We start from the raw sequence: 25,467 nt of genomic DNA on the forward strand, positions 1-25,467 counted from the left end.
CGGGCCGTCGATTGGTCCCTTTTGCCAATGGGGCGGGCCCTACGCCGGAAAGGGCGGGTGTTGTACCGGAAGAAGCGGGACTTAAGGCGGAAGAGACCGTAAGCGTGCGAGCGGTTGGTCCGCTGCTGGCCTCGCGGCCGCCCGACCCGATTCGGTTCTCTGGGGAACCGGCAAGGCGGAAAGCCAGCATGGCCGGGACCTCCGCCGCGTCGGGCAGGGGCGGCGGGAGGTCGAGGCCCCCCCCGAGCAAGCGGGCCCGGAGCTCCCCCGCCGCGGGCCTCCCCTCGGACCCCGATGACCCGTTCGGCACGCTGCTGGACTTCACCGCGGACGACCTGGAGGAGCTCGACTCGCTCGCCTCGCAGGCCCTGAGCCAGGCGCCCGCCGCGCCCCGGGACCCCGGGCCCAGTGAGTCCGACCCCACCCGACCACCACCACCCGCCACCCACGGGACCCTTGCCTCGCAGGGGTTGATGCCGACTGGCAGGCTGGCAGGCAGACCCCACCGTCCCAGACGCACCAGGACGGCCTGGCCTGGCCCCCCCGCCTTTTGGGGGCGTAGGGGGGGGAGCCCAAAGCTAACTCCATTCATTCTAGGAGGGGAACATGCATGAAACCAGAGTTGTTCAACCTTTATGTGCAAAGGCACAAACAGGACAAAACAAAACACACACACGAGGCACACCACCCTTAGATTAATGTTAAAGCAGAAATTTAGCTCTGCGTCTATATTGACGATGTAGACAGGGATTCTCGACTAGGAGTCAAATACACACAAGGAAATTCTTTTATGATTGCTTTATTATGAAATAATCAAGTATTTTATCATTGTTCCTATTTCGGTTGACTTTATTCAGTGCGAAATCTACTGCATGTCTCCTCCTGTCAGTGTGACTGACACCGGAGTCATAGTCCGTAACATGCGGCTTCAACTCACAAATAGACCTATGAAAGACCCATTCAGCGCGCACTTTGCGCACTTTTTGGTCTATTTGTGAACCAAAGCTGCATGTTATGGAGAAAATTGGAGTTTTTCCCACGGCACACCAGACAGTATCTTGTGGCACAGAGGTTGAAAAACGCTGCATTAAACAAAGTTTGTTTGAAATCTGAAAGTCGGGTTCATGTTTTCCCGGAGCCATCCATTGGGTTCTTGCCTGGAAGCAGAGATTTCCCAAATCGTGGCCCAGCACCATCAGAGGGACACTCACTCGGCGACCCAGGCTTGCCTCAGGAACAGAAAGGAGTCAGGCAGAGGCCAGGGATTAATTAGCTACTTCTTTTACACCATCAATACTTTGTACCTAGTCCTTATAGTCCCTAAACTCTGGGGCCTGCAACACACTTAGCAAAGAAAGCAAGTTACTTCTTCCTTGTGACTTTGATTTTTCCATTTCTGGTGGGGGAACAACTGAAGTCTTGGGAGCCTCCTAGAAAGGGCACCTTGCATCTTGTTTGAATCTTCAGCTCTACACATCATACCCAGGATGCCTGGACCCTTGCCAGCACCTCCCTCCTGGCACCTGACAAGGCAGACTGAAAACATTCTTTTTTTTTTTTTTTTTTTTTGGTTTTTGGGCCACACCCTGTGATGCTCAGGGGTTACTCCTGGCTATGCGCTCAGAAGTTGCTCCTGGCTTCTTGGGGGACCATATGGGACGCCGGGGGATTGAACCGCGGTCCGTCCTAGGCTAGCGCAGGCAAGGCAGGCACCTTACCTCCAGCGCCACCGCCCGGCCCCTGAAAACATTCTTAAGGACCCAATGGTTCCACTCAGCCAGCCACAAGGCTGCTGCAGCTCCCTTTTCGTTCATCCTACATCTTAACAACTTTTCCTGTCCTCTCTAAATTCGTGGGGGATTTTTTGTTTTGTTTGGTTTGGTTTTGGTTTTGGTTTTTAGGTTTTGGGGTCACACCCGGCAGTGCTCAGGGGTTACTCCTGGCTCTATGCTCAGAAATCACTTCTGGCAGGCTCAGGGAACCATATGGGATGCCTGGATTCGAACCACCATCCTTCTGCATGCAAGGCAAATGCCTTACCTCCATACTATCTCTCTGGCCCTCTCTAAATTCTTGGTCTTCTTCCTTTCTTCTCCCCTTTCCCCCTTTTGGGAAGGGTACAATTGGCTATGCTTAGGACTTACTCCTGGCTTTGAGGTCAGGCATCACAACCAGTAGACCAATTTGATCACAGGCAAATCATGCGCCGTATCTGCTGTTCCAGGCACTTCCAGTGCCTTCTTTTTTGTTTTGTTTTTGTTTTGTTTTGGTTTTTGGATCACAGCCAGCAGAGCTCAGGGGTTACTCCTGGCACAACGCGCAGAAATCGCTCCTGGGATGGGGCCGGGCGGTGGCGCTAGAGGTAAGGTGCCTGCCTTGCCCGCGTTAGCCTTGGATGGACCGCGGTTCGATCCCCCGGTGTCCCATATGGTCCCCCAAGCCAGGAGCAACTTCTGAGCGCATAGCCAGGAGTAACCCTTGAGCGTTACCGGGTGTGGCCCAAAAACCAAAACAAAAAAAAAAAAAAAAGAAAAGAAATCGCTCCTGGCAGGCTCAGGGAACCATATGAGATGCTGGGACTCGAACCATCGTCTTTCTGTGTGCAAGACAAATGCCTTACCTCCATGCTATCTTTCCTGCCCCTCCAGTGCCTTCTTTTTTTTTTTTTTTTTTTTTTTTGGTTTTTGGCTTTTGGGCCACACCCGTCGGTGCTCAGGGGTTTCTCCTGGCTGTCTGCTCAGAAATAGCATGTGGGACACCGGGATTCGAACCAACCACCTTTGGTCCTAGATCGGCTGCTTGCAAGGCAAACGCCGCTGTGCTATCTCTCCGGGCCCACCAGTGCCTTCTTAATCTCTGTAATCCATCCTCTCTGTATCATCTCTACCATCTCCCTTTTACATGTTAACTGTCACCCCTCTTTTCTTTCTTTCTTTCTTTCTTTCTTTCTTTTTTTTTTTTTTTTTTTTTTTTTTTTTTTTTTTTGTGTGGTTTTTGGGTCACACCCGGCAGTGCTCAGGGGTTTTTCCTGGCTCTGTGCTCAGAAATTGCTCCTGGCAGGCACGAGGGACCATATGGGACACCGGGATTTGAACCGATGACCTTCTGCATGAAGGGTAAACGCCTTACCTCCATGCTATCTCTCCGGCCCCTCTTTTTTTTTTTTTGGTTTGTGGGCCACACCCGGAGGTGCTCAGGGGTTACTCCTGGCTGTCTGCTCAGAAATAGCTCCTGGCAGGCCCTGGAGACCATATGGGATGCCGGGATTTGAACCAGCCACCTTAGGTCCTGGGTCGGCTGCTTGCAAGGCAATCGTGCTATGCTATCTCTTCAATGACTTTTTATAAGCATATTGGTATAATGTCCATGGCCTACAAGACCCAGCATGGTCTTGCTCTTACTCACTCTCTGGGTTCTTAACACGCTGATCATTCGGAGTTCCTTTAGATTTTTCTGCCTGGGGCCAGAGAGATAGCATGGAGGTAAGGCATTTGCCTTTCATGCAGAAGGTCATCGGTTTGAATCCCGGGGTCCCATATGGTCCCCCGTGCCTGCCAGGAGCAATTTCTGAGCATGGAGCCAGGAGTAACCCCTGAGCACTGCCGGGTGTGACCCAAAACCACAAGAAAAAAAAAAAAAAAGATTTTTCTGCCTGCTTACAGTATAGGCATTTTTTATATTGCCCTCTATAGAACATGCGTGTTCTTTCCGTCCCTTCCCCTTCCAGTTCTCTGATTGCTTCCTGATTGTTCTTCAGTTATTTCCATCTTCTCTCCCTCGGGAAGTGTCCTATATATTCCAGTAGGAGCAAATCCCTCTCCTGTAGGCTTTCCAAGTTGTAATTTTATAGTTATGTTAGTGTTTATTTTAAAATTTTCTATAAGTGAAGCTGAAGTGATAGCTCAGCATTAGAGCGTTTGCCTTGCACACGGCTGACCTCGGACAGACCCAGGTTCAATTCCCAGCATCCACATGGGCCCCCGAGCCTGTCTGGAGCAAGTTCTGAGCACAGAGCCAGGAATAACTCCTGAGCATTGCCGGGTGTGGCCCAGAAACCAAAAAAATAATTAAATCAATTTCCTATAGGCACCATGAGATTAAGGGACTGTCATTTACTCATCAAATTGTGCCTGGTATATTGAAGGAGCTCTGATAAATAACCACTAAATTTATACAAGTGAGACACATTGTTATCTGTCAGTTTTCATATGAAACCTAAACCTAGACTGGGATTAAAGGGAGGGTACCAGGATCTGCTGTCTTACAAGTATTATTTATGAGTTTGAATCATGTTCTTAGGTTAGAAAAAGTATTTCTGGGTGAGGAGCAATATTACATAGTACAGAGGGAATGCTGTTGCCTTGTATGCAGGTTCGATCCACAGCATCCAATATGGAGCTCCCAGCCTGCCTGGAGTAATTCCTGAATGAGTAGCCAGAGCTGGAAAAAAAAAATGCTTTATTGTTCTAGTTCTTTCTCTAGTATGTGTCAAGAGTTATTTTTTTTCTGCATTGTCTGGCAAAAGTGGGAAAATAATAGAACCTGAAATTTACTTGGGAATTGTAATTCTTTACAGATGCTCCTAAAGTCTCCACATTAGATGGAATGTTAAAAAATTGTGCAGGGGAACACAGAGAAAGTGTTCAGGTTAAAGATAATTTTGAATTGGAGATACTTCAAGCACAGTACAAAGAACTTAAAGAAAAGGTAAGAGACTTGAAAGTATTTGCATTTAATGTTTCACTTTTATAAATGGCATAGCCTAGCAAAATATGTAAATGTTTTAAAGTATCCAGGGGCCCAGAGGATAGCATGTGGTTTACAGGCATCTGCTTTGCAAACAGGTGGTCACAAATTCAAATCCCCAGTGTCCCACATGGTTCCCCAGCACTTCCAGGAGTGTTCTGAGCACCACTGTATACCAATACAATTATAAACTCCCCAATTGATAAACAGATTCAACATCAGGAAATGGTAATGGTCAAGGAAAAAAAAAAAAAAAACAACAGAAAATATAGGCCAAAGGAAACTAAATCCTAAACAGCCAGGCCAGAAAAAAAACCTAAGCACTATTTAGCAAATCCAAGAGAGAAAATATTTCTTTTATACTGAAAATTATGGCATAAATCTGATATCAAGAATTCAACTTTGGGGCCAGAGTGAAAATACAGTGGGTAGGGTATGTGCTTGGGTATTTGTCTTGCACGTGGCTGACCAGATTCAATCCCTAGCATCCCACATGGTTCCCTAATCCTGCCAGGAATATTTTATTTTTTTTATTTATTTTTTGTTTGTTTGTTTTGGTTTTTGGGCCACACCCGGTGTTGCTCAGGGGTTACTCCTGGCTGTTCGCTCAGAAATAGCTCCTGGCAGACACGGGGGACCATATGGGACACCGGGATTCGAACCAACCATCTTTGGTCCTGGATCGGCTGCTTGCAAGGCAAACGCCGCTGTGCTATCTTTCCGGGCCCTATTTTTTTTTTTTTTTTTTTGGTTTTCAGTTTTTGGACTATACCTGGTGGCACTCCTGGCAGGTTCAGGCAACCATATGGGATGCCGGGGATTGAACCCAGTCATCAGCATGCAAAGCTAACGCCTACTCACTATCACTACGGCTCCCCAGGAGTGATTTCTAAGCGCAGAGCCAGGAGTAACACCGGAGCACTACTGGGTGTAGCCCAAAAACCAGAAATAAAACAAAAAGAATGCAACATCATGGGGTCGGAAGAGATAGGACAGTGAGTAAAGTGCTTGTTTTGCATGTGGCTGACCTGAGTTCGGTCCCTGGCATCCCCTATCATCCCCTAAACCTATCAGGAGTGATTCTTGAGTGCAGAGCTAGTAATCTCTGAGCACCACCGAGTGCTCAGATAAAAAATAAAAAATAAAATAACACCAAATAAAAAATAACAACAGATGGGGCTGGAGAGATAGCACAGCGGTAGGGCGTTTGCCTTGCACACAGCCGATTGAGGACGGACAGTGGTTTGAATCCTGGCATCCCATAAGATCCCCATACCTACCAGAAGCAACTTCTGAGCATAGAACCAGGAGTAAACCCTACGTACCACCAGGTGTGGCCCAAAAACCAAAAAAATAAAATAAAATAAAATAAAGGGCCCGGAAAGATAGCACAGCAGCGTTTGCCTTGCAAGCAGCCGATCCAGGACCAAAGGTGGTTGGTTCGAATCCCGGTGTCCCATATGGTCCCCCGTGCCTGCCAGGAGCTATTTCTGAGTAGACAGACAGGAGTAACCCCTGAGCAACGCCGGGTGTGGCCCAAAAACCAAAAAAAATAAAAATAACAACAAAGCCAGAGTAATAGCACAGTGGGTAGAAAACTATCCTTGCATGTGGCCGACCTGGGTTCAATCCCTGACATTTATATGACCCCCCAACCCTTAACAAATAAAAGGCAGCAAAAAAAATAATGCAACATCTTAGAAATGCTTGTTATTTTCATGACTAGTTTTGCAGAAAATACAGATGACCATCTGTGAGCCCATGGGTTGAAGGTGATTAAGGTAGATGTGAGGATGGGGACTGTAGCAGAATGGGATTTTCATTCTGGGAAGTGTGTGTCTCAGATTACTTATCTTGATTTTGGGGGCCATACTTGGTTTTGCTCAGGGTTTACGCCAGTTTCTGTGCTTAGGGAATCACTCCTAAAAGTGCTTAGAGGATCATATGTGGGCCAGGGATTGATCGGGGTTGACCACTTGCAAGATAGCACATTAACCCCTATATAATTTTATAGAATCTGTGTTTCATATGTGACAAGTGTGTTCTTTTTTGTTTTGGTTTGGTTTTGGGTCACACCCAGCAGCGCTCAGGGTTTCCTCCTGGCTCTACGCTCAGAAATCACTCCTGGTAGGCTTTGGGGACCATATAGGATGCCAGGATTCAAACCACCATCCTCTGTATGCAAGGCAAACACCCTACCTCCATGCTATCTTTCTGGTCCAACAAGTGTTTTCTTAAGCTGTCTTTCTTAAGGATTCTAAGAAAGATTCTATAGGATTTATTGTAAATATGCTGTTTCTGCAACTACATGTTTAAACAAATACATGATTTTTCCCTTGAAAACTAAACAAGGGGCCAGGAAGGTGGCGCTAGAGGTAAGGTGTCTGTCTTGCAAGCACTAGCATAGGATGGACCACGGTTCGATCCCCCAGTGTCCTATATGCTCCCCCCAAGCCAGGGGCGATTTCTGAGCACATAGCCAGTAATAATCCCTGAGCGTCAAACAGATGTGCCTCAAAAACCAAAAAAAAAAAAAAACTAAACAAGATTGGTTTCGGATTTACAGATGAAGGCAATGGAAGAAGAAGTCCTCATTAAAAATGGAGAAATTAAAATTTTGCGGGACTCACTGCATCAGACAGAATCTGTCCTGGAGGAGCAAAGGAAATCACATTTCCTTCTTGAACAAGAGAAAACCCAAGCACTCGGTGACAAAGAAAAGGAATTCTCCAAAAAGGTGACCCAAAGCACTTTTATTTTGTTGTATTTTGGAAATGCCACCAAAAGTTGCCTATAAATCTTCTAACATGGCAATTGTTTTAAATAATTTCTCCAATCAAGTAATCACATGTACTTTTCCTCCAGTTTGTGCATGTAATGTAGAAAAGGATTTAGATGAAACTGCTTTGCTGTGGTAGTTGATCTGAGCAGGAATAAATCAGTAGCTTAGGATTTACAGAGATAGACTTAAATTATACTTTTTGGCAGATCAGAAATTCTAGTGACCTATCTTAGGCCAAAAGAGACTATTGGGCAGGAGTGAGTAGGGCTTTTACTTTGCACACAGCCAGAACACTTGACTCCCCCCGGCATCCATTATGGTCCTCTGCGCTCCGCCAGAAGTCATTTCAGTATGATGAGCCAGGAGAACCCCTGAGCGCCACCCGGTGTGCCCAAAAACTAAAACAAAAGCAGGGGACAGAGAGGGAGAAAAGGGGCTGAGTGAATAGTGCAGTGGGTAGAGTACTTGCTTTTCACTTGGCCAGTCCAGGTTCACTCATTCTGCCATTTCTTCTTTTGGCAAACTTTAAAGAAGGATTTAAAGGCCAGAGAGCTCAAATGACTTCTGTGTATAGGAGCCCCTGGCTTTGTTTGTTTTTTGTTTTGCTTTGGAGCCATGCAGTTAACATACTCTATCAGATCTTTTAAGAAAGCCTGGAATTGTGTACCACTAAATTAATTTAAAAGCCTTGGGTCCGGAGAGATAGCACAGTGGTAGGGCATTTGCCTTGCATGCAAATGAACCTGGGTGGGATCTGGGAGGGACCCAGTTCATTCCCAGCATCCCATATGGTCCCCCAACCTACCAGGGGTAATTTTTTAGTGCAGAACCAGGAGTATCCCCTGAGTACCGCTGGATGTGACCCAACAACCAACTAATCACTTAATAAATAAAGTTTAATAAAAGTTAATGGCCTAGAGAGAGTACAAAGGGCAAGGTGCTTGCCTTGCCTGTGGTCAGTCATGATTTTTTTTGGTCTTTGGGCCACATCCGGCAGCACTCAAGAGTTACTCCTGGCTCTGCACTCAGAAATCGCTCCTGAAAGGCTCGGGGACCATATGGGATGCTGGGAATCTAACCGGGTTGATCCTGGGTTGGCCACATGCAAGGCAAACGCCTTACCGCTATGCTATAGCTCTGACCCCAACCATGATTTATTGACCAGCACTGCTAGGAGTAATCCCTGAGCACAGAACCAGGCCAGAGGCCTGAGCACCACCAGTTACAGCCAAAGAAAAAAAAAGTATTTAATAAATTGTATAATAATTTGAGTAATTTTGGGCTGGTGAGGTGGCGCTAGAGGTAAGGTGTCTGTCTTGCAAGCGCTAGCCAAGGAAGGACCTCGGTTCAATCCCCCAGCGTCCCATATGGTCCCCCCAAGCCAGTGGCAATTTCTGAGTCCTTAGCCAGGAGTAACCCTTGAGCATCAAATGGATGTGGCCCAGAAAACCAAAAAAAAAAAATAATAATAATAATAATTTGAGTAATTATATAATATACAAATAGTGTATTTGATCATTTATAAAAAATATAATCATACATAAAATTATATAACAAAATTACATACTACAAGAGCAAATAATTTTTATGAGATTATGAGATAGGGCAGCTTGCTAAAATCTGCTAGGATTTTTTTGTTGTTTTTGGTTGGTAGGTCACATCTGGCAGTACTTGGGTAACCAGTGCTGTGGGCTAAGTCAGCTGCAGGCAAGGCAGCTTTTTTATCTCTCTGGTCTCTGGGCATTTTGCTTTCATCATTTATTTGTTTTTGTTTGTTTGCTTGCTTTTGTCTTAAGGGCAAGTGAGGGTTTAACTTCTGGCTCTCCCCTGACAAGGTTCCGGACCATAGGAGATGTCACGGTTGAATTCTGGTCAGTTGTATGCAAGACAAATGTCTTACCTGCTGTGCTCTCACTCTAGCCCCTCACATTATTACTTAATTCCTCAAACATAAAGATAGGTACTTATGTTACAAATACACTAAAGTGGAACTGGAGAGATAGCCAGCAGTAGATGTTTGCCTTGCACTTGGCAGTTGGGACAACTGGGACAGACCCAGGGAATCGATCCCCAGCATCCCATATGGTCAGTCTCCTGAGCCTGCCAGGGGTGTGGCCCAAAAACTAAAAATAATAATAATAATAATAATAATACACTAAAGTTCAGAGAGACAAGTATTTGAATTCTCATAAACTGCCTTAAAAGTTGGGATATGGGCCCAAAGAAATAGCACAGCGGTGATTGCCTTGCAAGCAGCCGATCCAGGACCAAAGGTGGTTGGTTCGAATCCCGGTGTCCCATATGGTCCCCTGTGCCTGCCAGGAGCTATTTCTGAGCAGACAGCCAGGAGTAACCCCTGAGCACCGCCGGGTGTGACCCAAAAACCAAAAAAAAAAAAAAAAAGTTGGGATATGGGCCCAAAGAAATAGCACAGCAGCGTTTGCCTTGCAAGCAGCCGATCCAGGACCAAAGGTGGTTGGTTCGAATCCCGGTGTCCCATATGGTCCCCCATGCCTGCCAGGAGCTATTTCTGAGCAGACAGCCAGGAGTAACCCCTGAGCACCGCTGGGTGTGGCCCAAAAAAAAAAAAAAAAAGTTGGGATATATTTATAAAAGGTTAAGCTTGCTATTTTAGGACTTTTTTTTTTTGTTTGTTTGTTTTTTTGTTTTTTTGTTTTTGGGCCACACCCGGTGACGCTCAGGGGTTACTCCTGGCTATGAGCTCAGAAGTCACTCCTGGCTTGGGGGACCATATGGGATGCCGGGGGATCGAACCTCGGTCCGTCCAAGGCTAGCACAGGCAAGGCAGGCACCTTACCTCTAGCGCCACCGCCTGGCCCCATTTTAGGACATTTTTATCACAGCAGACTTTCATACTTACTTTTTTGTTGTTTAGCTTTTCCTTACTATTGGCTTTTCCTTAAGACTGAAAACCAGGCCCAGAGAGATAGCACAGCGGCGTTTGCCTTGCAAGCAGCTGATCCAGGACCTAAGGTGGTTGGTTCGAATCCCGGGGTCCCCCGAGCCTGCCAGGAGCTATTTCTGAGCAAACAGCCAGGAGTAACCCCTGAGCACCGCCAGGTGTGGCCCAAAAACCAAAAAAACAAACAAAAAAAGACTGAAAAGCCCAGAGATAATTCTGTATAAGATATACATATGTTTCTTCTACCTTTCAGCTCCAGTCATTGCAGTCTGAACTCCAATTTAAAGATGCAGAGATGAATGAATTGAGGACAAAGCTTCATAGCTATGAGCGAGTAAATAAACTAGCTATCCCCTCTGTTTCTCATGTCAGGTAATGATTTTAATGGGAATATTCAGCTTCTGTTCTGTATTGTTTTCATGTAGTTTGATTTGGTTAAACCTGACTTTCGGTTTGGAGGTCGCACCAAGTAATGCTTAGGAAATTGGGTGGAACCACGGATCAGACCCAGGCCTCTTGCATGCAAAGCATGTACTCTAGGCCCTTGAGCTATCTATTTGCCTGGACTGAGAGTTCAGTTTGTATTGCTTTTTGATTTTGGAATGCTCAGGATCTACTCTTGTAGTGTTAGGGTACTGTGTGGCTCTGAGTTAAAAGCTAAAATCAGAACATGTACTCCATCCCTTTGAGCTGCCTCCCTTTCCTGATTTTGATTTTTCTGTTGAAAAGTATATCAGGGGCTGGTGAGGTGGCGCTAGAGGTAAGGTGTCTGCCTTGCAAGCGCTAGCCAAGGAAGGACCTCGGTTCGATTCCCCAGCATCCCATACGGTCCCCCCAAGCCAGGGGCAATTTCTGAGCGCTTAGCCAGGAGTAACCCCTGAGCATCTTAACAGGTGTGGCCCGAAAAAAAAAAGAAAAAAAAAACAGAAAAGTATATCAAGGGGGGCCGGAGAGCTAGCATGGAGGTAAGGTAATTTGCCTTTTATGCAGAAGGTCATCGATTCGAATCCCGGCGTCCCATATGGTCTCTCGTGCTTGCCAGGAGCAATTTCTGAACATGGAGCCAGGAATAACCCCTGAGCACTGCCGGGTGTGACCCAAAAACCAAAAAAAAGAAAAGAAAAGAAAAGTATATCAAGGGCCAGACTGATAGTATTGCAAATAGGGAATTTGCCTTGGTTCAATCCTTGGCATCCGATATGATTCCTTGACCAATGCCAGGAGTGACTTCTGAATGCAGAGCCAGGAGTGACCCCTAAGCATTGCCTGTGGTAGACCTAACACAAAACAAAACAAAAGTCTATATTAGGGCTGGAGAGATAGTACAGAGGCTAAGAATTCTGCACTGCACACAGCCAACCCAGACTAATCCCTGATATACCACATTTGTCCACCAGGTGTGCCAACCCAGACTAATCCCTGATAGACCACATTTGTCCACCAGGTGTGACCAAAAAAAAAAAAAAAAAGACAGGGCCCTGAGAGATAGCACAGCAGTGTTTGCCTTGCAAGCAGCCGATCCAGGACCAAAGGTGGTTGGTTCAAATCTCGGTGTCCCATATGGTCCCCTGTGCCTGCCAGGAGCTGTTTCTGAGCAGACAGCCAGGAGTAACTCCTGAGCACCGCCGGGTGTGGCCCAAAAACCAAAAAAAAAAAAAAAAAAAAAGCAAAACGAAACAAAAATGTGCTTTAGTTATTTTTAACCATTTTATATTTGTATCTCATAAAAATAAAATATTGTGCACGTCACTAAGGCATAAACAAAAGTAATCACATATAATGGTTTTTGGTAGGAGCTGGAGTGATAGCACAGTAGTGGGGCATTTACCTTGCATGAGGCTGGCCTGTTCAATCCCTGGCAACCATTGTGGTCCCCTGAGCACTTCCAGGACTGATCCCTGATTGTAGAGTCAGGAGTAACCCCTAAGCATAAGTGCTATTTTAGTTCTAGCTAATTGAGTTTGGTTTTTGTTTGTTTGTTGTTTTGTTGTTTTGAGAACTGAAGAAATCCATCCTTCTATCTTCCCACATTGCCAGTGTAAGTAGGAGCCAGGAGCACAAGCTTAGCATAGCAGGCTTGGGTTCCAGCCTTAGTATCTCATAGGCCCCTCAGCATCACCTGAATTGATCCCCAGGCACATGCAGGGAATAGTTCTCAGTACCACCAGGTGTGCCCCCCTCCCACATGAGCCAGTCATAGTTAAGGCTTTTCTCGACCAAGATCCTAACTCTTAGGAGCTGGCTTAGCTTGCAAATTGCAAAGCAATATGCATTCTTTTTGTTTTTGTTATTATGAATGGGGAGGGAGGTCACACCCGGAAGCGCTCAGGGGTTACTCTTGGCTGTGTGCTTAGAAATTGCTCCTGGCAGGCTCGGGGGATCATATGAGATGCCGGGAATCAAACCGGGGATCCATCCTGGATTGGCTGCACGCAAGGCAAACGCCTAGCACTGTGCTATCGCTCCGGCCCCTGTTTTTGTTTTTTTTTTTCTTTTGGTGGGGGTCACTCCCAACCAGTGCTCAAAAGGACCCCAGGACCACTTCAGAAGATGATTCTGATTCTACTGGGCTGGGCAGATCAATGCAAAACCTGAGGATATGGAGTTACATAAGCCCTGTGAGGCATGGGACCACCATGGCCATCCCAGCAGTACCTACGGACCTCCAGGACTATACCCAGAGTTGCTGGAGGCGATGCCATACCAAGTGATGCCAGGATTCAAACCTAGTTCTCTACGTACATGATGCATTGCACCTTGACTGCTGAGCTGTCTTCCCAACTCCAAAACAACATATCTTCGTGGCAGTGTTCTTGTGTACCTGGCAGTGTTTAGGCATCACTCCTTATAGCCCTCAGGATCATCCATACAAGGGGCCAATAATCAAACCTTGTGGGCCCTTTATAAGGCAGTGGTCCAAATGCCTAACGTTGGTGCTTTCTCTTTGGCCTAACTACTAGGTTTTAACAGTTGACCCTCTTTCTGAAAAATGTTTTAGTCCCTGAAAAGATTATGGGGAGATAACTCAAAGGACCAGAGCACATGTTATACATACAAGAGAGGCCTTAGTTCTCAAGGTCCCCAGTAGCTCATGGTTTCCCAAACACCACAGGGAACTACCTCAAGCACAAAGTAGGGAGTAACCTGTGAGGTGCAGACCCAAAAATAAAATATGGGCATGGTGCTGGGTCACATGTGGCTCTGCTCAAGGAATACTCCTTACTCTGCTCAGGAGTCACTCCTGGTGATCTTCAGAGAACTATATAGGGTACCAGGTTGGCCATATATAAGGCAAGTACCTTACCATCTTTACTATCTGGCTCCCCCAAACAAAATATTCTTTTTCTTTTCGTGGTTTTTATTTTAGGACTATACGTGTTGCCTCAGGACTTACTCCTGACTGTATTAAAGACCATAATGGGTGCCTGGAATCAAGCCCTGGTTGACCGCACCTAAGACAGTGCCTTACTTATTGTACTATCTCTCTGTTTCCCCAAAAAAAACAATTTTTAAAACCCTTCTAAAAATAAAGAGCGAGGCTTGTTAGAAGTTTTGTGATGATGTATTCTAAGTTTTAGCAAAAGCATTACTCTGCTTTCATAATTTTTTTCTAGTCCTAGGAAAAGCCCTTCTGTGGTTATAAAATCAGAAGCAAGTTCTCCACGGTTTGGAAAACCATCTTTCCCTACAAAGGAGTCTTTTTCTGCTTATATGTCCCTTTTCCGTTCGTCCCAGACAGAGCCTGGAATTAAGTCTCAGAAAGAGGGTAAGTCAGTTTCTCAGTCATCTGTAACTTGATTGCGGTTTATCCAAATTTTTGATTTAAAAATCAATGAGTGGTGGTGGCGCTAGAGGTAAGGTGTCTGTCTGCCTTGCAAACACTAGCCAAGGAAGGACCACGGTTCGATCCCCCCCACCCCGTCCCATATGGTCCCCCCAAGCCAGGGGCAATTTCTGAGCGCTTAGCCAGAAGTAACCCCTGAGCATTAAATGGGTGTGACCTAAACCCCCCCCCCAAATCAATGAGTGGGTATATTCTCCCTTTTTATATGGATTAGCACTTCTAACGGTACATATGGTAGAGACTACTTATCTTTTTTTTTTTTTTTTGGTTTTTGGGCCACACCTGGTAATGCTCAGGGTGTGCATTCAGAAGTCGCTCCTGGCTTAGGGGGCCATATGGTACGCCCGGGGATCGAACCATGGTTCGTCCTAGGCTAGCGCTGGCAAGGCAGACATCTTACCTCTACAGCCACCGCGCCAGCCCTGGGACTACTTATCTTAGTGGGGGCTTGAGTCTTTTTATTTTTCCTTTGGGATTTTGGGCCACACCCAGCACTGCTTGGGTTCCTCCTGACTCTGCGCTCAGAAATCATTCCTGGCAGGCTTGGGGGACCATATGGGATGCCAGGGATCGAACCAGGGTTAGTTCCAGGTTGGCTGCATGCAAGGCAAACACCCTATCACTGTGCTATTGCTCCAACCCCTGGACTTGAGTCTTTAAAGGCTTGTCTAGAGCTGCAGGATCTATTTCAAGGCAATTTATTCACAAGATTTGACAGCACAGTTCCTTTCAAAAGAACTACTTGGATGAGCTCATGATCTGGTACATAGCTTCCTTTAGAACTAACAGATGAGGTGCGCTACAGGTAAGGTGTCTGCCTTGCAAGCACTAGCGTAGGATGGACCTCGGTTCGATCCCCCGGCGTCCCATATGGTCCCCCCAAGCCAGGGGCAATTTGTGAGCATCAAACGGGTGTGGCAAAAAAAAAAAAGAAAAAGAAAAAGAACTAACAGATCCAGAGAGCTAAATGAAACCTTTTCTTTTTGCCTGGATAGTGTTTGCTATGTATGTAGCTTACCCCTGTTTAATTCCCGGCTCTATATATGACTCCCTGAGCACAGAACCAGGTGTAGCCCCTGGATCATCACCAGGTGTTCCCAACTCCTAATCTCCAATAAAAAAGCTATTTGTTTATGACCTGTGGAAATCACAGAGCATCACTTCTACCATATCCTATTAAAAGCAAGTCACTGCCTTTGGGCTGTATTCACAGGGAAGGAAATGAGGCTGTACCTGTTGAAAGGAAGTATGTCATTGAACTGGCAGGCTTGTTTAAAATTCTCCCTGGATGGGCCGGAGCAATAGCACAGCAGTAGGGCATTTGCCTTGTACACAGCTGACCCAGGACAGGCATGGGTTCGATTCCCAGCGTCCCATATGGTTCCTCCAACCAGGAGCAGTTTCTGAGAGCATAGCCACTGAGTGGCACTGGGTGTGACCCAAAAAAAAAAAAAAAAAAAAAAAACAAAAAAAAATTCTCCCTGGATGGGCCTGAGCAATAGCATTTGAAAGTAATGCCATAAGATCATTATCTCTGCCTGTTGTCCCACCTACTACCTTCCAGGTGGGGGCGCTGTTGAGAGCCTAATAAATAGTTTGGGAGTGAGGTGCTCCAGTCTTTTGGAATAATTTACTATCTGGCTCGAAGTTTTTTTTGGTGGTGGTGGTAGACTGACAAACGACTCTGCATCCGACCTTCTTACCCTTTACCCTCCTGTCTGTGTGGAGTATTTGCCGCGAATGAATATCACCAAGATCTCTTTCCCCTCCAAGGGGATAGGGGAATGGGAATCAATTTCTAATTCTGGCAGCTCTTTGAGGATCTATCAATAACCAGTCAAGGAGTAAACGGGACCCAACAGCACAGCAGTAGGGTGTTTTGTTTGCCTTGCACAAGGCTGACCCAGGATGGACCTAGGTCTGATCCCCGGCGTCCCATACAGTCCCCGAGCCAGGAGCAATTTCTTAGCACATAGCCATGAAAACCTCTGAGCATCACAGGGTGTGGCCCCTCCAAAAAAATAAAATAAAATAAAATTCTCCCTGGATAGCATTCATTCACATGTCAGCAGCTTCAAAACATGTAGAGACATGTTTCTATCATAGCCCATCTTTGAGTTTGTACAATTCAGACTGAAAGAATGCTGCTCTGCTTTCTATAGCCAAGCATCAGTAGGTTTCCCTCTGAGTCTGTAATGCCAATTTATAGAATTCAAATATGCTACCTCCCTTTTACCACCCTTTGAAAGTACTGGGTATCACACCAAGAAACAATGGCCACTCATTTTTGTCATATAACAATTATAGCAGCTACAGAACGTAGAGCTGTGAGCAGGTGGTTGAGCTCACCAATAAGTCTGTGAATCTGAGTTACACTATTAACTGGCTTGTGTGATTTGTTTTGGTTTTTTTGGTTTTTTTGGTTTTGGGGCCACACCCGACGGTGCTCAGGGATTACTCCTGGCTGGCTGCTCAGAAATAGCTCCTGGCAGGCATAGGGAACCTTATGGGACACCGGGATTCGAACCAACCACCTTAGGTCCTGGATCGGCTGCTTGCAAGGCAAATGCCGCTGTGCTATCTCTCCATGCCCGGCTTGTGTGATTTGGACAGGTCTCTCAATCTCTGTCTCAGTTTTCTTATATATAAAAGAGGGTTGGGCCAGGAGATGGCCTAAATGAAAGAGTGCCTTGCATAGGGGAGTCCCTCTAATACTACTTTGACCCCAGTACCACCAGGATTGATCACTGAGCACTGCCAGTAAACAATTAAAGGGGACAGAGCAATAGCATAGTGGTAGGTCGTTTGCCTTGCACGTGGCCAACCCCGGATGGACTCTCATTTGATTCCCGGTTCCCCACCTTGCTAGGAGCAACTTCTGAGCACAGAGCCAGGAGTAACCCTAGTGCTGCCACCGGGTGTGACACAAAAAAACAAACAAACAAAAAAAACAATTAAAAAGATTTTAAGGAGGGCCCGGAGAGATAGCACAGCGGCGTTTGCCTAGCAAGCAGCCGATCCAGAACCAAAGGTGGTTGGTTCGAATCCCGGTGTCCCATATGGTCCCCCGTGCCTGCCAGGAGCTATTTCTGAGCAGACAGCCAGGAGTAATCCCTGAGCACCGCCGGGTGTGGCCCAAAAAAAAAAAAAAAAAAGGGCCGGGAAGGTGGCGCTAGAGGTAAGGTGTCTGACTTGCAAGCGCTAGCCAAGGAAGGACCGCGGTTCGATCCCCTGGTGTCCCATATGGTCCCCCCAAGCCAGGGGCGATTTCTGAGCGCATAGCCAGGAGTAACCCCTGAGCGTCAAACGGGTGTGGCCCAAAAACCAAAAAAAAAAAAAAGTTGAAAATAGCCATTTGGAGAATCAGATTTTGGGGCCGGGCGGTGGCGCTAAAGGTAAGGTGCCTGCCTTGCATGCACTAGCCTCGGACGGACCGCGGTTCGATCCCCCGGCGTCCCATATGGTCCCCCAGGCCAGGAGCGACTTCTGAGCGCATAGCCAGGAGTAACCCCTGAGCGTTACCGGGTGTGGCCCAAAAACCAAAAAAAAAAAAAAAAAAAAAGATTTTAAGGGGGTGGGGGCAGAGAGATAGCATGGAGGTAGGGCGTTTGCCTTGCATGCAAAAGGATGATGGTTCGAATCCCAGCATCCCATATGGTCCCCTGATCCTGCCAGGAGTGTTTTCTAAGCAAAGAGCCAGGAGTAACTCCTGAGCGCTGCCAGGTGTGACAATAAAAAAACAAACAAAAATAGATTTTAAGGGACCAGAGAGAGAGACCATGGGGTAGGATGCATGTAGAAGGACAATGGTTCGAATCCCGGCATCCCATTTGATCCTCTGAGCCTGCCAGGAGCAGTTTCTGAGTGTAGAGCCAAGAGAGCCCCTGAGTACTGCCGAATGTGACCAAAAACGCCACACACACACACACAAAAGATTTTAAATAAAAACAAGGCGGGACTAATGAGAACCCCTTTTCTTTTTCTTTTTTTTTTTTTTTTTTTTTTTTTTTTTTTTGGTTTTTGGGCCACACCCGGTAATGCTCAGGGGTTACTCCTGGCTATGCGCTCAGAAGTTGCTCCTGGCTTGGGGGACCATATGGGATGCCGGGGGATCGAACCGCGGTCCGTCCAAGGCCAGCGCAGGCAAGGCAGGCACCTTACCTCTTGCGCCACCGCCCGGCCCCTGAGAACCCCTTTTCATAAGGTTATTGTGAGAAATAAATTAGCTAACATGAAAATCTCATAGTATAACATCTGGCACATAAGTATTATACAGATGTCAGAGGTGAGAGGAATGAGAGTAGGGTCTTTTGGGTTGTAAGATTGTACTGGTTTGTACTGGAATTTTGGTGGTGGGACTACTGACCAGTACAAACCAGTACAATCTTTTTTTTTTTTTTTTTTTTTTTTTGTGGTTTTTGGGTCACACCCGGCAGTGCTCAGGGGTTATTCCTGGCTCCAGGCTCAGAAATTGCTCCTGGCAGGCACGGGACGCCAGGATTCGAACCGATGACCTCCTGCATGAGAGGCAAACGCCTTACCTCCATGCTATCTCTCCGGCCCCTTTTTTTTTTTTTTTTTTTTGGGGGGGGGGGCACACCCGGCGGTGCTCAGGGGCTACTCCTGGCTGTCTGCTCAGAAATAGCTCCTGGCAGGCACGGGGGACCATATGGGACACCGGGATTCGAACCAACCACCTTTGGTCCTGGATCGGCTGCTTGCAAGGCAAACACCGCTGTGCTATCTCTCCGGGCCCGAAACCAGTACAATCTTACAACCCAAAAGACCCCACTCTCATTCCTCTCACCTCTGACATCTGTATAATACTTATGTGCCAGATGTTATACTATGAGAGCTTGAAGTTAAACCCCTGAAAGTCCATAGTACTGTGTAACAGTAATGGGACAAATGAAAAAAGTTATATTTTTTTCTATTTTAGTTTTAGGGACACATCTGGATGTGCCTAGAGCTCTTGGCCCTGCTCTTAGAGATCACTTCTGACAGGGCTCCAGGGATCACATGTGGTGCTGGAAATTGAACCAGGTTGGCTGCAGGTTTTGCAGGGCAAAACACTTTACCTGCTGTTATATCTCTATAGCCCCAAAATTAAAACTTTAAACAAGGAGCTGGAGCAATAGCACAGCAGTAGGCTCTTTGCCTTGCATGCAGCCGACCCAAGACAGATGTTCGATTCCTGTGGAGCCAGGAGTAAACCCCTGAGTGCTACCAGGTGTGACCCAAAAAAAACAAAACCAAAAAAACTTAAACAAATGTTGGTGGTTACTGCTTTTATGTTATTGCTTCTTTTTTTTTTTTTTTTTTTTTGGTTTTTCGGGCCACACCCATTTGATGCTCGGGGGTTACTCCTGACTAAGCACTCAGAAATTGCCCCTGGCTTGAGGGGACCATATGGGATGCCGGGGGATCTAACCGAGGTCCCCGATCTTTCCTTGGCTAGCTCCTTGGCTAGCGCTTGCAAGGCAGACACCTTACCTCTAGCGCCACCTCGCCGGCCCCTACTTCTTGATTTTATTTTTTATTTTTTTTTTTTGCCTGTAGGTTTTTTTTTGTTGTTCTTTGTTTTTTGGTTTTTTGGGTTTTGGGGTTTTTTTGGGGTTTTTTTGGTTTTTGGGCCACACCCGGCGGTGCTCAGGGGTTATTCCTGGCTGTCTGCTCAGAAATAGCTCCTGGCAGGCACAGGGGACCATATGGGACACCCGGATTCCAACCAACCACCTTAGGTCCTGGATCGGCTGCTTGCAAAGCAAATGCCGCTGTGCTATCTCTCTGGGCCCTGTTTTTAAATTCTTTATATGTAAGGGTTTCTGATATGCCTGTGCTTTTGTAATCAAAATTTTTTGTTTGTATTTTTAGTTTGTTTTGTTTTGAGATCATATGTATCAATACTCAGGGCTCACCACTGGCTCTGGATTCAGGACTTACTCCTGGCAGTGCTCAGGAGACCATATGGATTGCCAGGAATTGAACCCAGAGCAGCCACGTTTAAGGCAAACACCCTACCCATCGTATTATCTCTCCAACCCAGTTGTGCTCAAATTTTGATTCTTTTTTTTTTTTTTCTAGAGTTTTCACAGAATAAATTCCATAATTCAGGAATTAGTCAAGGAAAGCAAGAAGAGTTCCAGAAGAGTCCTGTTGATAGCTGGAATCAGAGATCAAATACTCAAGGTACCAGGATCCCACTTTTTCCATAGGAGGCCTCTATAACTCTTAATTGTCCTCCTGGACCAGCTGCTGTAAGATCCAGAGCCCCAGGCAATTTTGTAATTGTAAGCATACAGAGAAATAGTCTTGTCTTAAACCAAAGTCTGAAATGATAGGGACCAAGAAGCAGGTATGTCCCAGAGTTGTCAGTATCCAAAGGCATCTTAAAGACTCTAAAAGCAGCTTAAAGGACAGTAGCCACCAAGGAACATTTATTTGCTCATTTTGAAGCTCTTTAGATGGCATTCCAGAGTAATCTTGTCTTCTGCAGGTTCCATTTTGATAAACCTTCTCCTGAAGCAACCTTTGGTACCAGGATCATCCCTAGGTCTGTGCCACCTCTTAGGTAGTTGTTCTGAAGCTTCTATTGGCACCCTCTTACAGCCACCAGGGTTTGGCAGGTAAGCATGAGATTCCTTAAAGGGTCAATTTCTGGTTTTTAGTAGGCAAGTCTCTTTCTAGTCCTGGTCAGCTGGGAGGTCTGTGGGCTGAGCAGGGAATCTAGAGAATTCGCCTGGCAGGTTGTTTGGTGGAGCTTCTCTCTTATCTCACCTGTGTGTTTTCTCCTATATTTGTTGCTAGTACCTTGACCGGGATTTCAGGCCTGCGGACTACAAGTTCTCGTGAAGGGTCCTTTTCCCTGCCAGCCCTAAGAGAGGCGCAGAATCTGGCACTCACTGGACTGAATCGCATTGCCAGAAATGAAGGTTCATGTGATGGAAAACCAGCAGAGGAGAGCAAAAGGGCCTTCCCTCTCTGCCAGCTTCCTGGTGCTGTGCATCTCCTTCCCCTGGTACAGTTCTTTGTTGGCTTACACTGCCAGGCTTTGCAGGATTCAGCAGCAGCCAAAAGAAGCGGACCACCTGGGGACTCCCCAACACATTCCTCCCGTGTGAGTTCTGGGGGAGAGGCCAGCCCTGAGGACTCACCTTTCAATGTGGAAGGCTTCTCTGTGGCGTCACTGAGCATCCTTCAGCACCTGGTCTGCCACAGTGAAGCAGTCGTCAACCTGTTACTGTCAGGAGCGGGGGTGGATTCTGCTGCTAGAAAAGGAAGCCAGAACATGGCCCACAGATGTGATCCTGGGGATCTAACTTCAGCCCCAAGTGGGCTTGCTGATGACCAAAGCCAACATCCACTTTTGAGGATACTTCTTCTCCTATTGACTTTCTCCTCTGCTGCAACAGGTCACCTTCAAGCCAGTGTCCTCAGCCAGTGCCTTAACGTGTTGATGAAATTAGCTGAAAATGCTTCCTTTGATTTCTTGCCCAGGTATAATACAGCACGGGAGTCATGAGTCTTTGTGGGTCTTACGCTTTGCTCCCATCTTCAGTCATCTGCACTGCTCAATTCCACCTTCATTTAGATTTTAAGGCTTTATTCAAGGCATTTTTAAAGTTATGGGAAGTGGATACAAGTTTTGGGAAAACCACGGAAATGATTTTTTTTTTTTTAAATCTGCCTCTGTACAACAGGTAAGCAAAAAATCCATAAGATAAAAAGAAGGGCCTGGAGAGATAGCACAGCGGCGTTTGCCTTGCAAGCAGCCGATCCAGGACCAAAGGTGATTGGTTCGAATCCCGGTGTCCCATATGGTCCCCCGTGCTGCCAGGAGCTATTTCTGAGCAGACAGCCAGGAGTAACCCCTGAGCACCGCCGGGTGTGGCCCAAAAAAAAAAAAAGATAAAAAGAAGGCTATTAACCACCATCTACCCCCTGAACAAAGACTGAAGTAGGACGCCCTTGAACCTAGGACATGGATGAGATGAAATCCACATATCACAGCACATTAAGTTGGTGGAGTTCCTGAAGGAAGCAGTGGGTGAGGAGAGTCTGCAACCTTCACGTGACCTCACAGAGAGTCTGCCCATCTTCATCTTGCCTGCCTCTGCCCTAGATCCTAGGTGCTTGCTTCTCTTAAAGATTTTGTTAGGGGCCCGGAGAGATAGCACAGCGGCGTTTGCCTTGCAAGCAGCCGATTCAGGACCAAAGGTGGTTGGTTTGAATCCCAGTGTCCCATATGGTCCCCCGTGCCTGCCAGGAGCTATTTCTGAGCAGACAGCCAGGAGGAACCCCTGAGCACCGCCGGGTGTGACCCAAAAACTAAAAAAAAAAAAAAAAAAAAAAATTTTGTTAGAAAGGGGGCTGGAATGATAGCACAACGGTGGGGTGTTTGCCTTGCACATGGCCAACCCGGGACAGACCCAGCATTCCATAGGGTCCTCTAAGCCTGCCAGGAGCGATTTCTGAACTTGAGCCAGGAGTAAACCCTGAGCGCCACTGGGTGTGGTCTAAAAACTTCAACAACAAAAAAAAACAATTTGGTGGAAGTAGTAGTCTGGTGATCACTATTACCATCAATTTTGGGATTCCAGAGCCTCCAGGCTCAAACTTTACCCTCATCTAGTGATCTAGTCTCACTCTCAGCACTCTAGGAGTCTACTTCTTGTGTTGGAGGACTACACCAACTGCATGGCTCCCCGTTTTTGTTGGGAGGCTCCACACTTTTCTCTAAGACCGTTTCTGGCAGTACTCAGGAAACCCTGTGATACTGGGAATCAGACCCAGGACTCACTCATATAAAACATGCACCTCAGGGGTGAGAGAGATAGCATGGAGGTAGGGCATTTGCCTTGCATGCAGAAGGACAGTGATTGGAATCCCAGCATCCCATAAGGTCCCCTGTGCCTTCCAGGAGCGATTTCTGTGCGTAGAGCCAGGAGTAACCCCTGAGCCTGCTGAGTGTGACCCAAAACAAAACAAAACAAAAAACATGCACCTCAGCATTTTGAGCTGTCATTTTGTTATATTTTGGCCTATAAGTATTTTTTTTTTTTTTTTTTGAGGTCTGAAAAGAAAACGAGCTGAGTGCATGTTTTGCATGCTGAAGGCCAGAATCAGGGTTCTGTTCTAACACTATGATTCTTCAAACACAATTGGGTATGGCCAAAGACTGAAGTTTTTTTTTTTTTTTTTTTTTGGTTTTTGGTTTTTGGGCCACACCAGGCGGTGCTCAGGGGTTACTCCTGGCTGTCTGCTCAGAAATAGCTCCTGGCAGGCACGGGGGACCATAATGGGACACCGGGATTCGAACCAACCACCTTTGGTCCTGGATCGGCTGCTTGCAAGGCAAACGCCGCTGTGCTATCTCTCCGGGCCCTAAAAGTACTTCTGAATCCTGCTTCCAACTGAATATATTCTGGCTGGTCAGGCCCATCGTAAAGTTGCTGCTTAGTGCTGGCCAGTGTACTGATATGTTTGTGGGCTACATGGTGAGCACAGAACCATCATCACTCAGGTGCTGGCTCATAATAGATGAATACATTTCAGAAGCCTTGTTTTTACCACTTCTCTTGGTAGATACCTCATCCTTGAACTCCTGTTGTGCTCATCTATAAGAACATAGAGTGAGGGGGCCAAAGAGATAGCACAGCAGTAGGGCGTTTTTTTGCCTTGCACTCAGCTGACCCAGGATAGATGGTGGTTCGAATCCCGACATCCCCGTGCCTGCCAGGAGTGCCACCCTTAGTGCCACCAGCTATGACCCAAAAATCAAAAAAAGAAAAAAGAACATGGGGTGAAAAAAAAAAACACCCATTTTTTTTGTTTGTTTTTTTTGTTTTTTTTTTTTTTGTTTTTGGTTTTTGGGCCACACCCAGCGATACTCAGGGGTTACTCCTGGCTGTCTGCTCAGAAATAGCTCCTGGCAGGCATGGGGGACCATATGGGACACCGGAATTCGAACCAACCACCTTTGCTCCTGGATCAGCTGCTTGCAAGGCAAACACCGCTACGCTATCTCTCCGGCCCCAAAACCCCATCCTTTTAATTGGTGCTTTTGGTAGGCCAGGTCAGACTTCTGGTAGACCTTGAGTTACTTTCAGAGCCCTCTCTCTAACATGATACCATAGCACAGAACTTGACTCACTGGAAGCCAAAATTCAGTATTTGTTGAGTGAGTGATCTGTAAGGAAACTTGTTGAAATTCGGGATGAGGAATTGTACTGGGTGGGTTTCAAGGTCATTAGTCCTTTTTCTTTGTCTGGGGGCTATACCCAGCAGTGCTTAGGTTTTCAGACTTACTCCTGGCCCTGTGCTAAGGGAATACTTCTAGTGGGACTCGGACCATATAGGGCGCCAGGGATCAAAACCAAGTTAGCCAAGTACAAAGGTAAATACCCTACCCACTGTACTATTGGATTTGGCCCCCTCAGTCTTCTGAGCTATCACTTCCCACTCTGTTCTCCAGAATTCCTTCATGCTCAATAGCTAAACCCTGAACATACAATTTCCTGTACCCCTGGAAGAAGAACTAAGTAAGGATAGATACAGCTAGGCTCTAAGGTAGTCTTAAAAGCAGTGTGAGCAGCGAAGTAGGCATTATAGCAAATCATCCCCTGTATCCTACCACATCTGTGGTAATACAGGTTCCGGCTTGTTCCCCACAGACCATTGCAGAAACCAGCAAATGGGCCTCATCTCTAACCAAAGTGGCTAATTGTTAGCTCTTAAGAAAAAAAATCACTAGGGGCCAAAGAGGTAGTACAGTAAATAAGGCATTTATCTTGCATATGACTGACTGGGTTTTATCCCTGGCTTTCCATATGGTTCCAGGAATAAGCCTGAGTATAGCAGTGTATATCGCCCCCAAACATTTAGTTCTAAGGATATGTTTCAGTGGTAAGGTACTTGTATATTATGAGGGTCTGAGTTTGATTTCTGGCACAGTATGATTACTACTGTAGATTCCCCCTCCCCAGCAGAGAAGGAAACTTCTTTTTTTTTTTTTTTTTTTTTTGGGCCACACCCATTTGACGCTCAGGGGTTACTCCTGGCTATGTGCTCAGAAATCGCCCCTGGCTTGGGGGGACCATATGGGACGCCGGGGGATCGAACCGTGATCCTTCCTTGGCTAGCGCTTGCAAGGCAGGCACCTTACCTCCAGCG

The 25,467-nt window shown here is 46.5% G+C and overlaps 1 protein-coding gene across 1 annotated transcript in view; it reads left to right on the forward strand.

Moving 5' to 3' along the window:
* Positions 1-273: 273 nt before the first annotated feature.
* Positions 274-25,467, forward strand: part of ATRIP (ATR interacting protein) — a 31,283-nt gene continuing 6,089 nt past the window's right edge. The window contains exons 1-8 of the mRNA XM_049777441.1: positions 274-408; positions 4,589-4,707; positions 7,313-7,483; positions 10,705-10,823; positions 14,066-14,225; positions 20,382-20,484; positions 20,792-20,921; positions 21,103-21,792. Of these exons, the coding sequence (XP_049633398.1) occupies positions 4,606-4,707; positions 7,313-7,483; positions 10,705-10,823; positions 14,066-14,225; positions 20,382-20,484; positions 20,792-20,921; positions 21,103-21,792 (1,475 nt within the window). The 5' untranslated portion in view covers positions 274-408; positions 4,589-4,605. The remainder of the gene's footprint in view (positions 409-4,588; positions 4,708-7,312; positions 7,484-10,704; positions 10,824-14,065; positions 14,226-20,381; positions 20,485-20,791; positions 20,922-21,102; positions 21,793-25,467) is intronic.

The sequence above is a fragment of the Suncus etruscus genome, chromosome 7, assembly GCF_024139225.1.
Source record: "Suncus etruscus isolate mSunEtr1 chromosome 7, mSunEtr1.pri.cur, whole genome shotgun sequence".
NCBI classification, from domain to species: Eukaryota; Metazoa; Chordata; class Mammalia; order Eulipotyphla; family Soricidae; genus Suncus; species Suncus etruscus.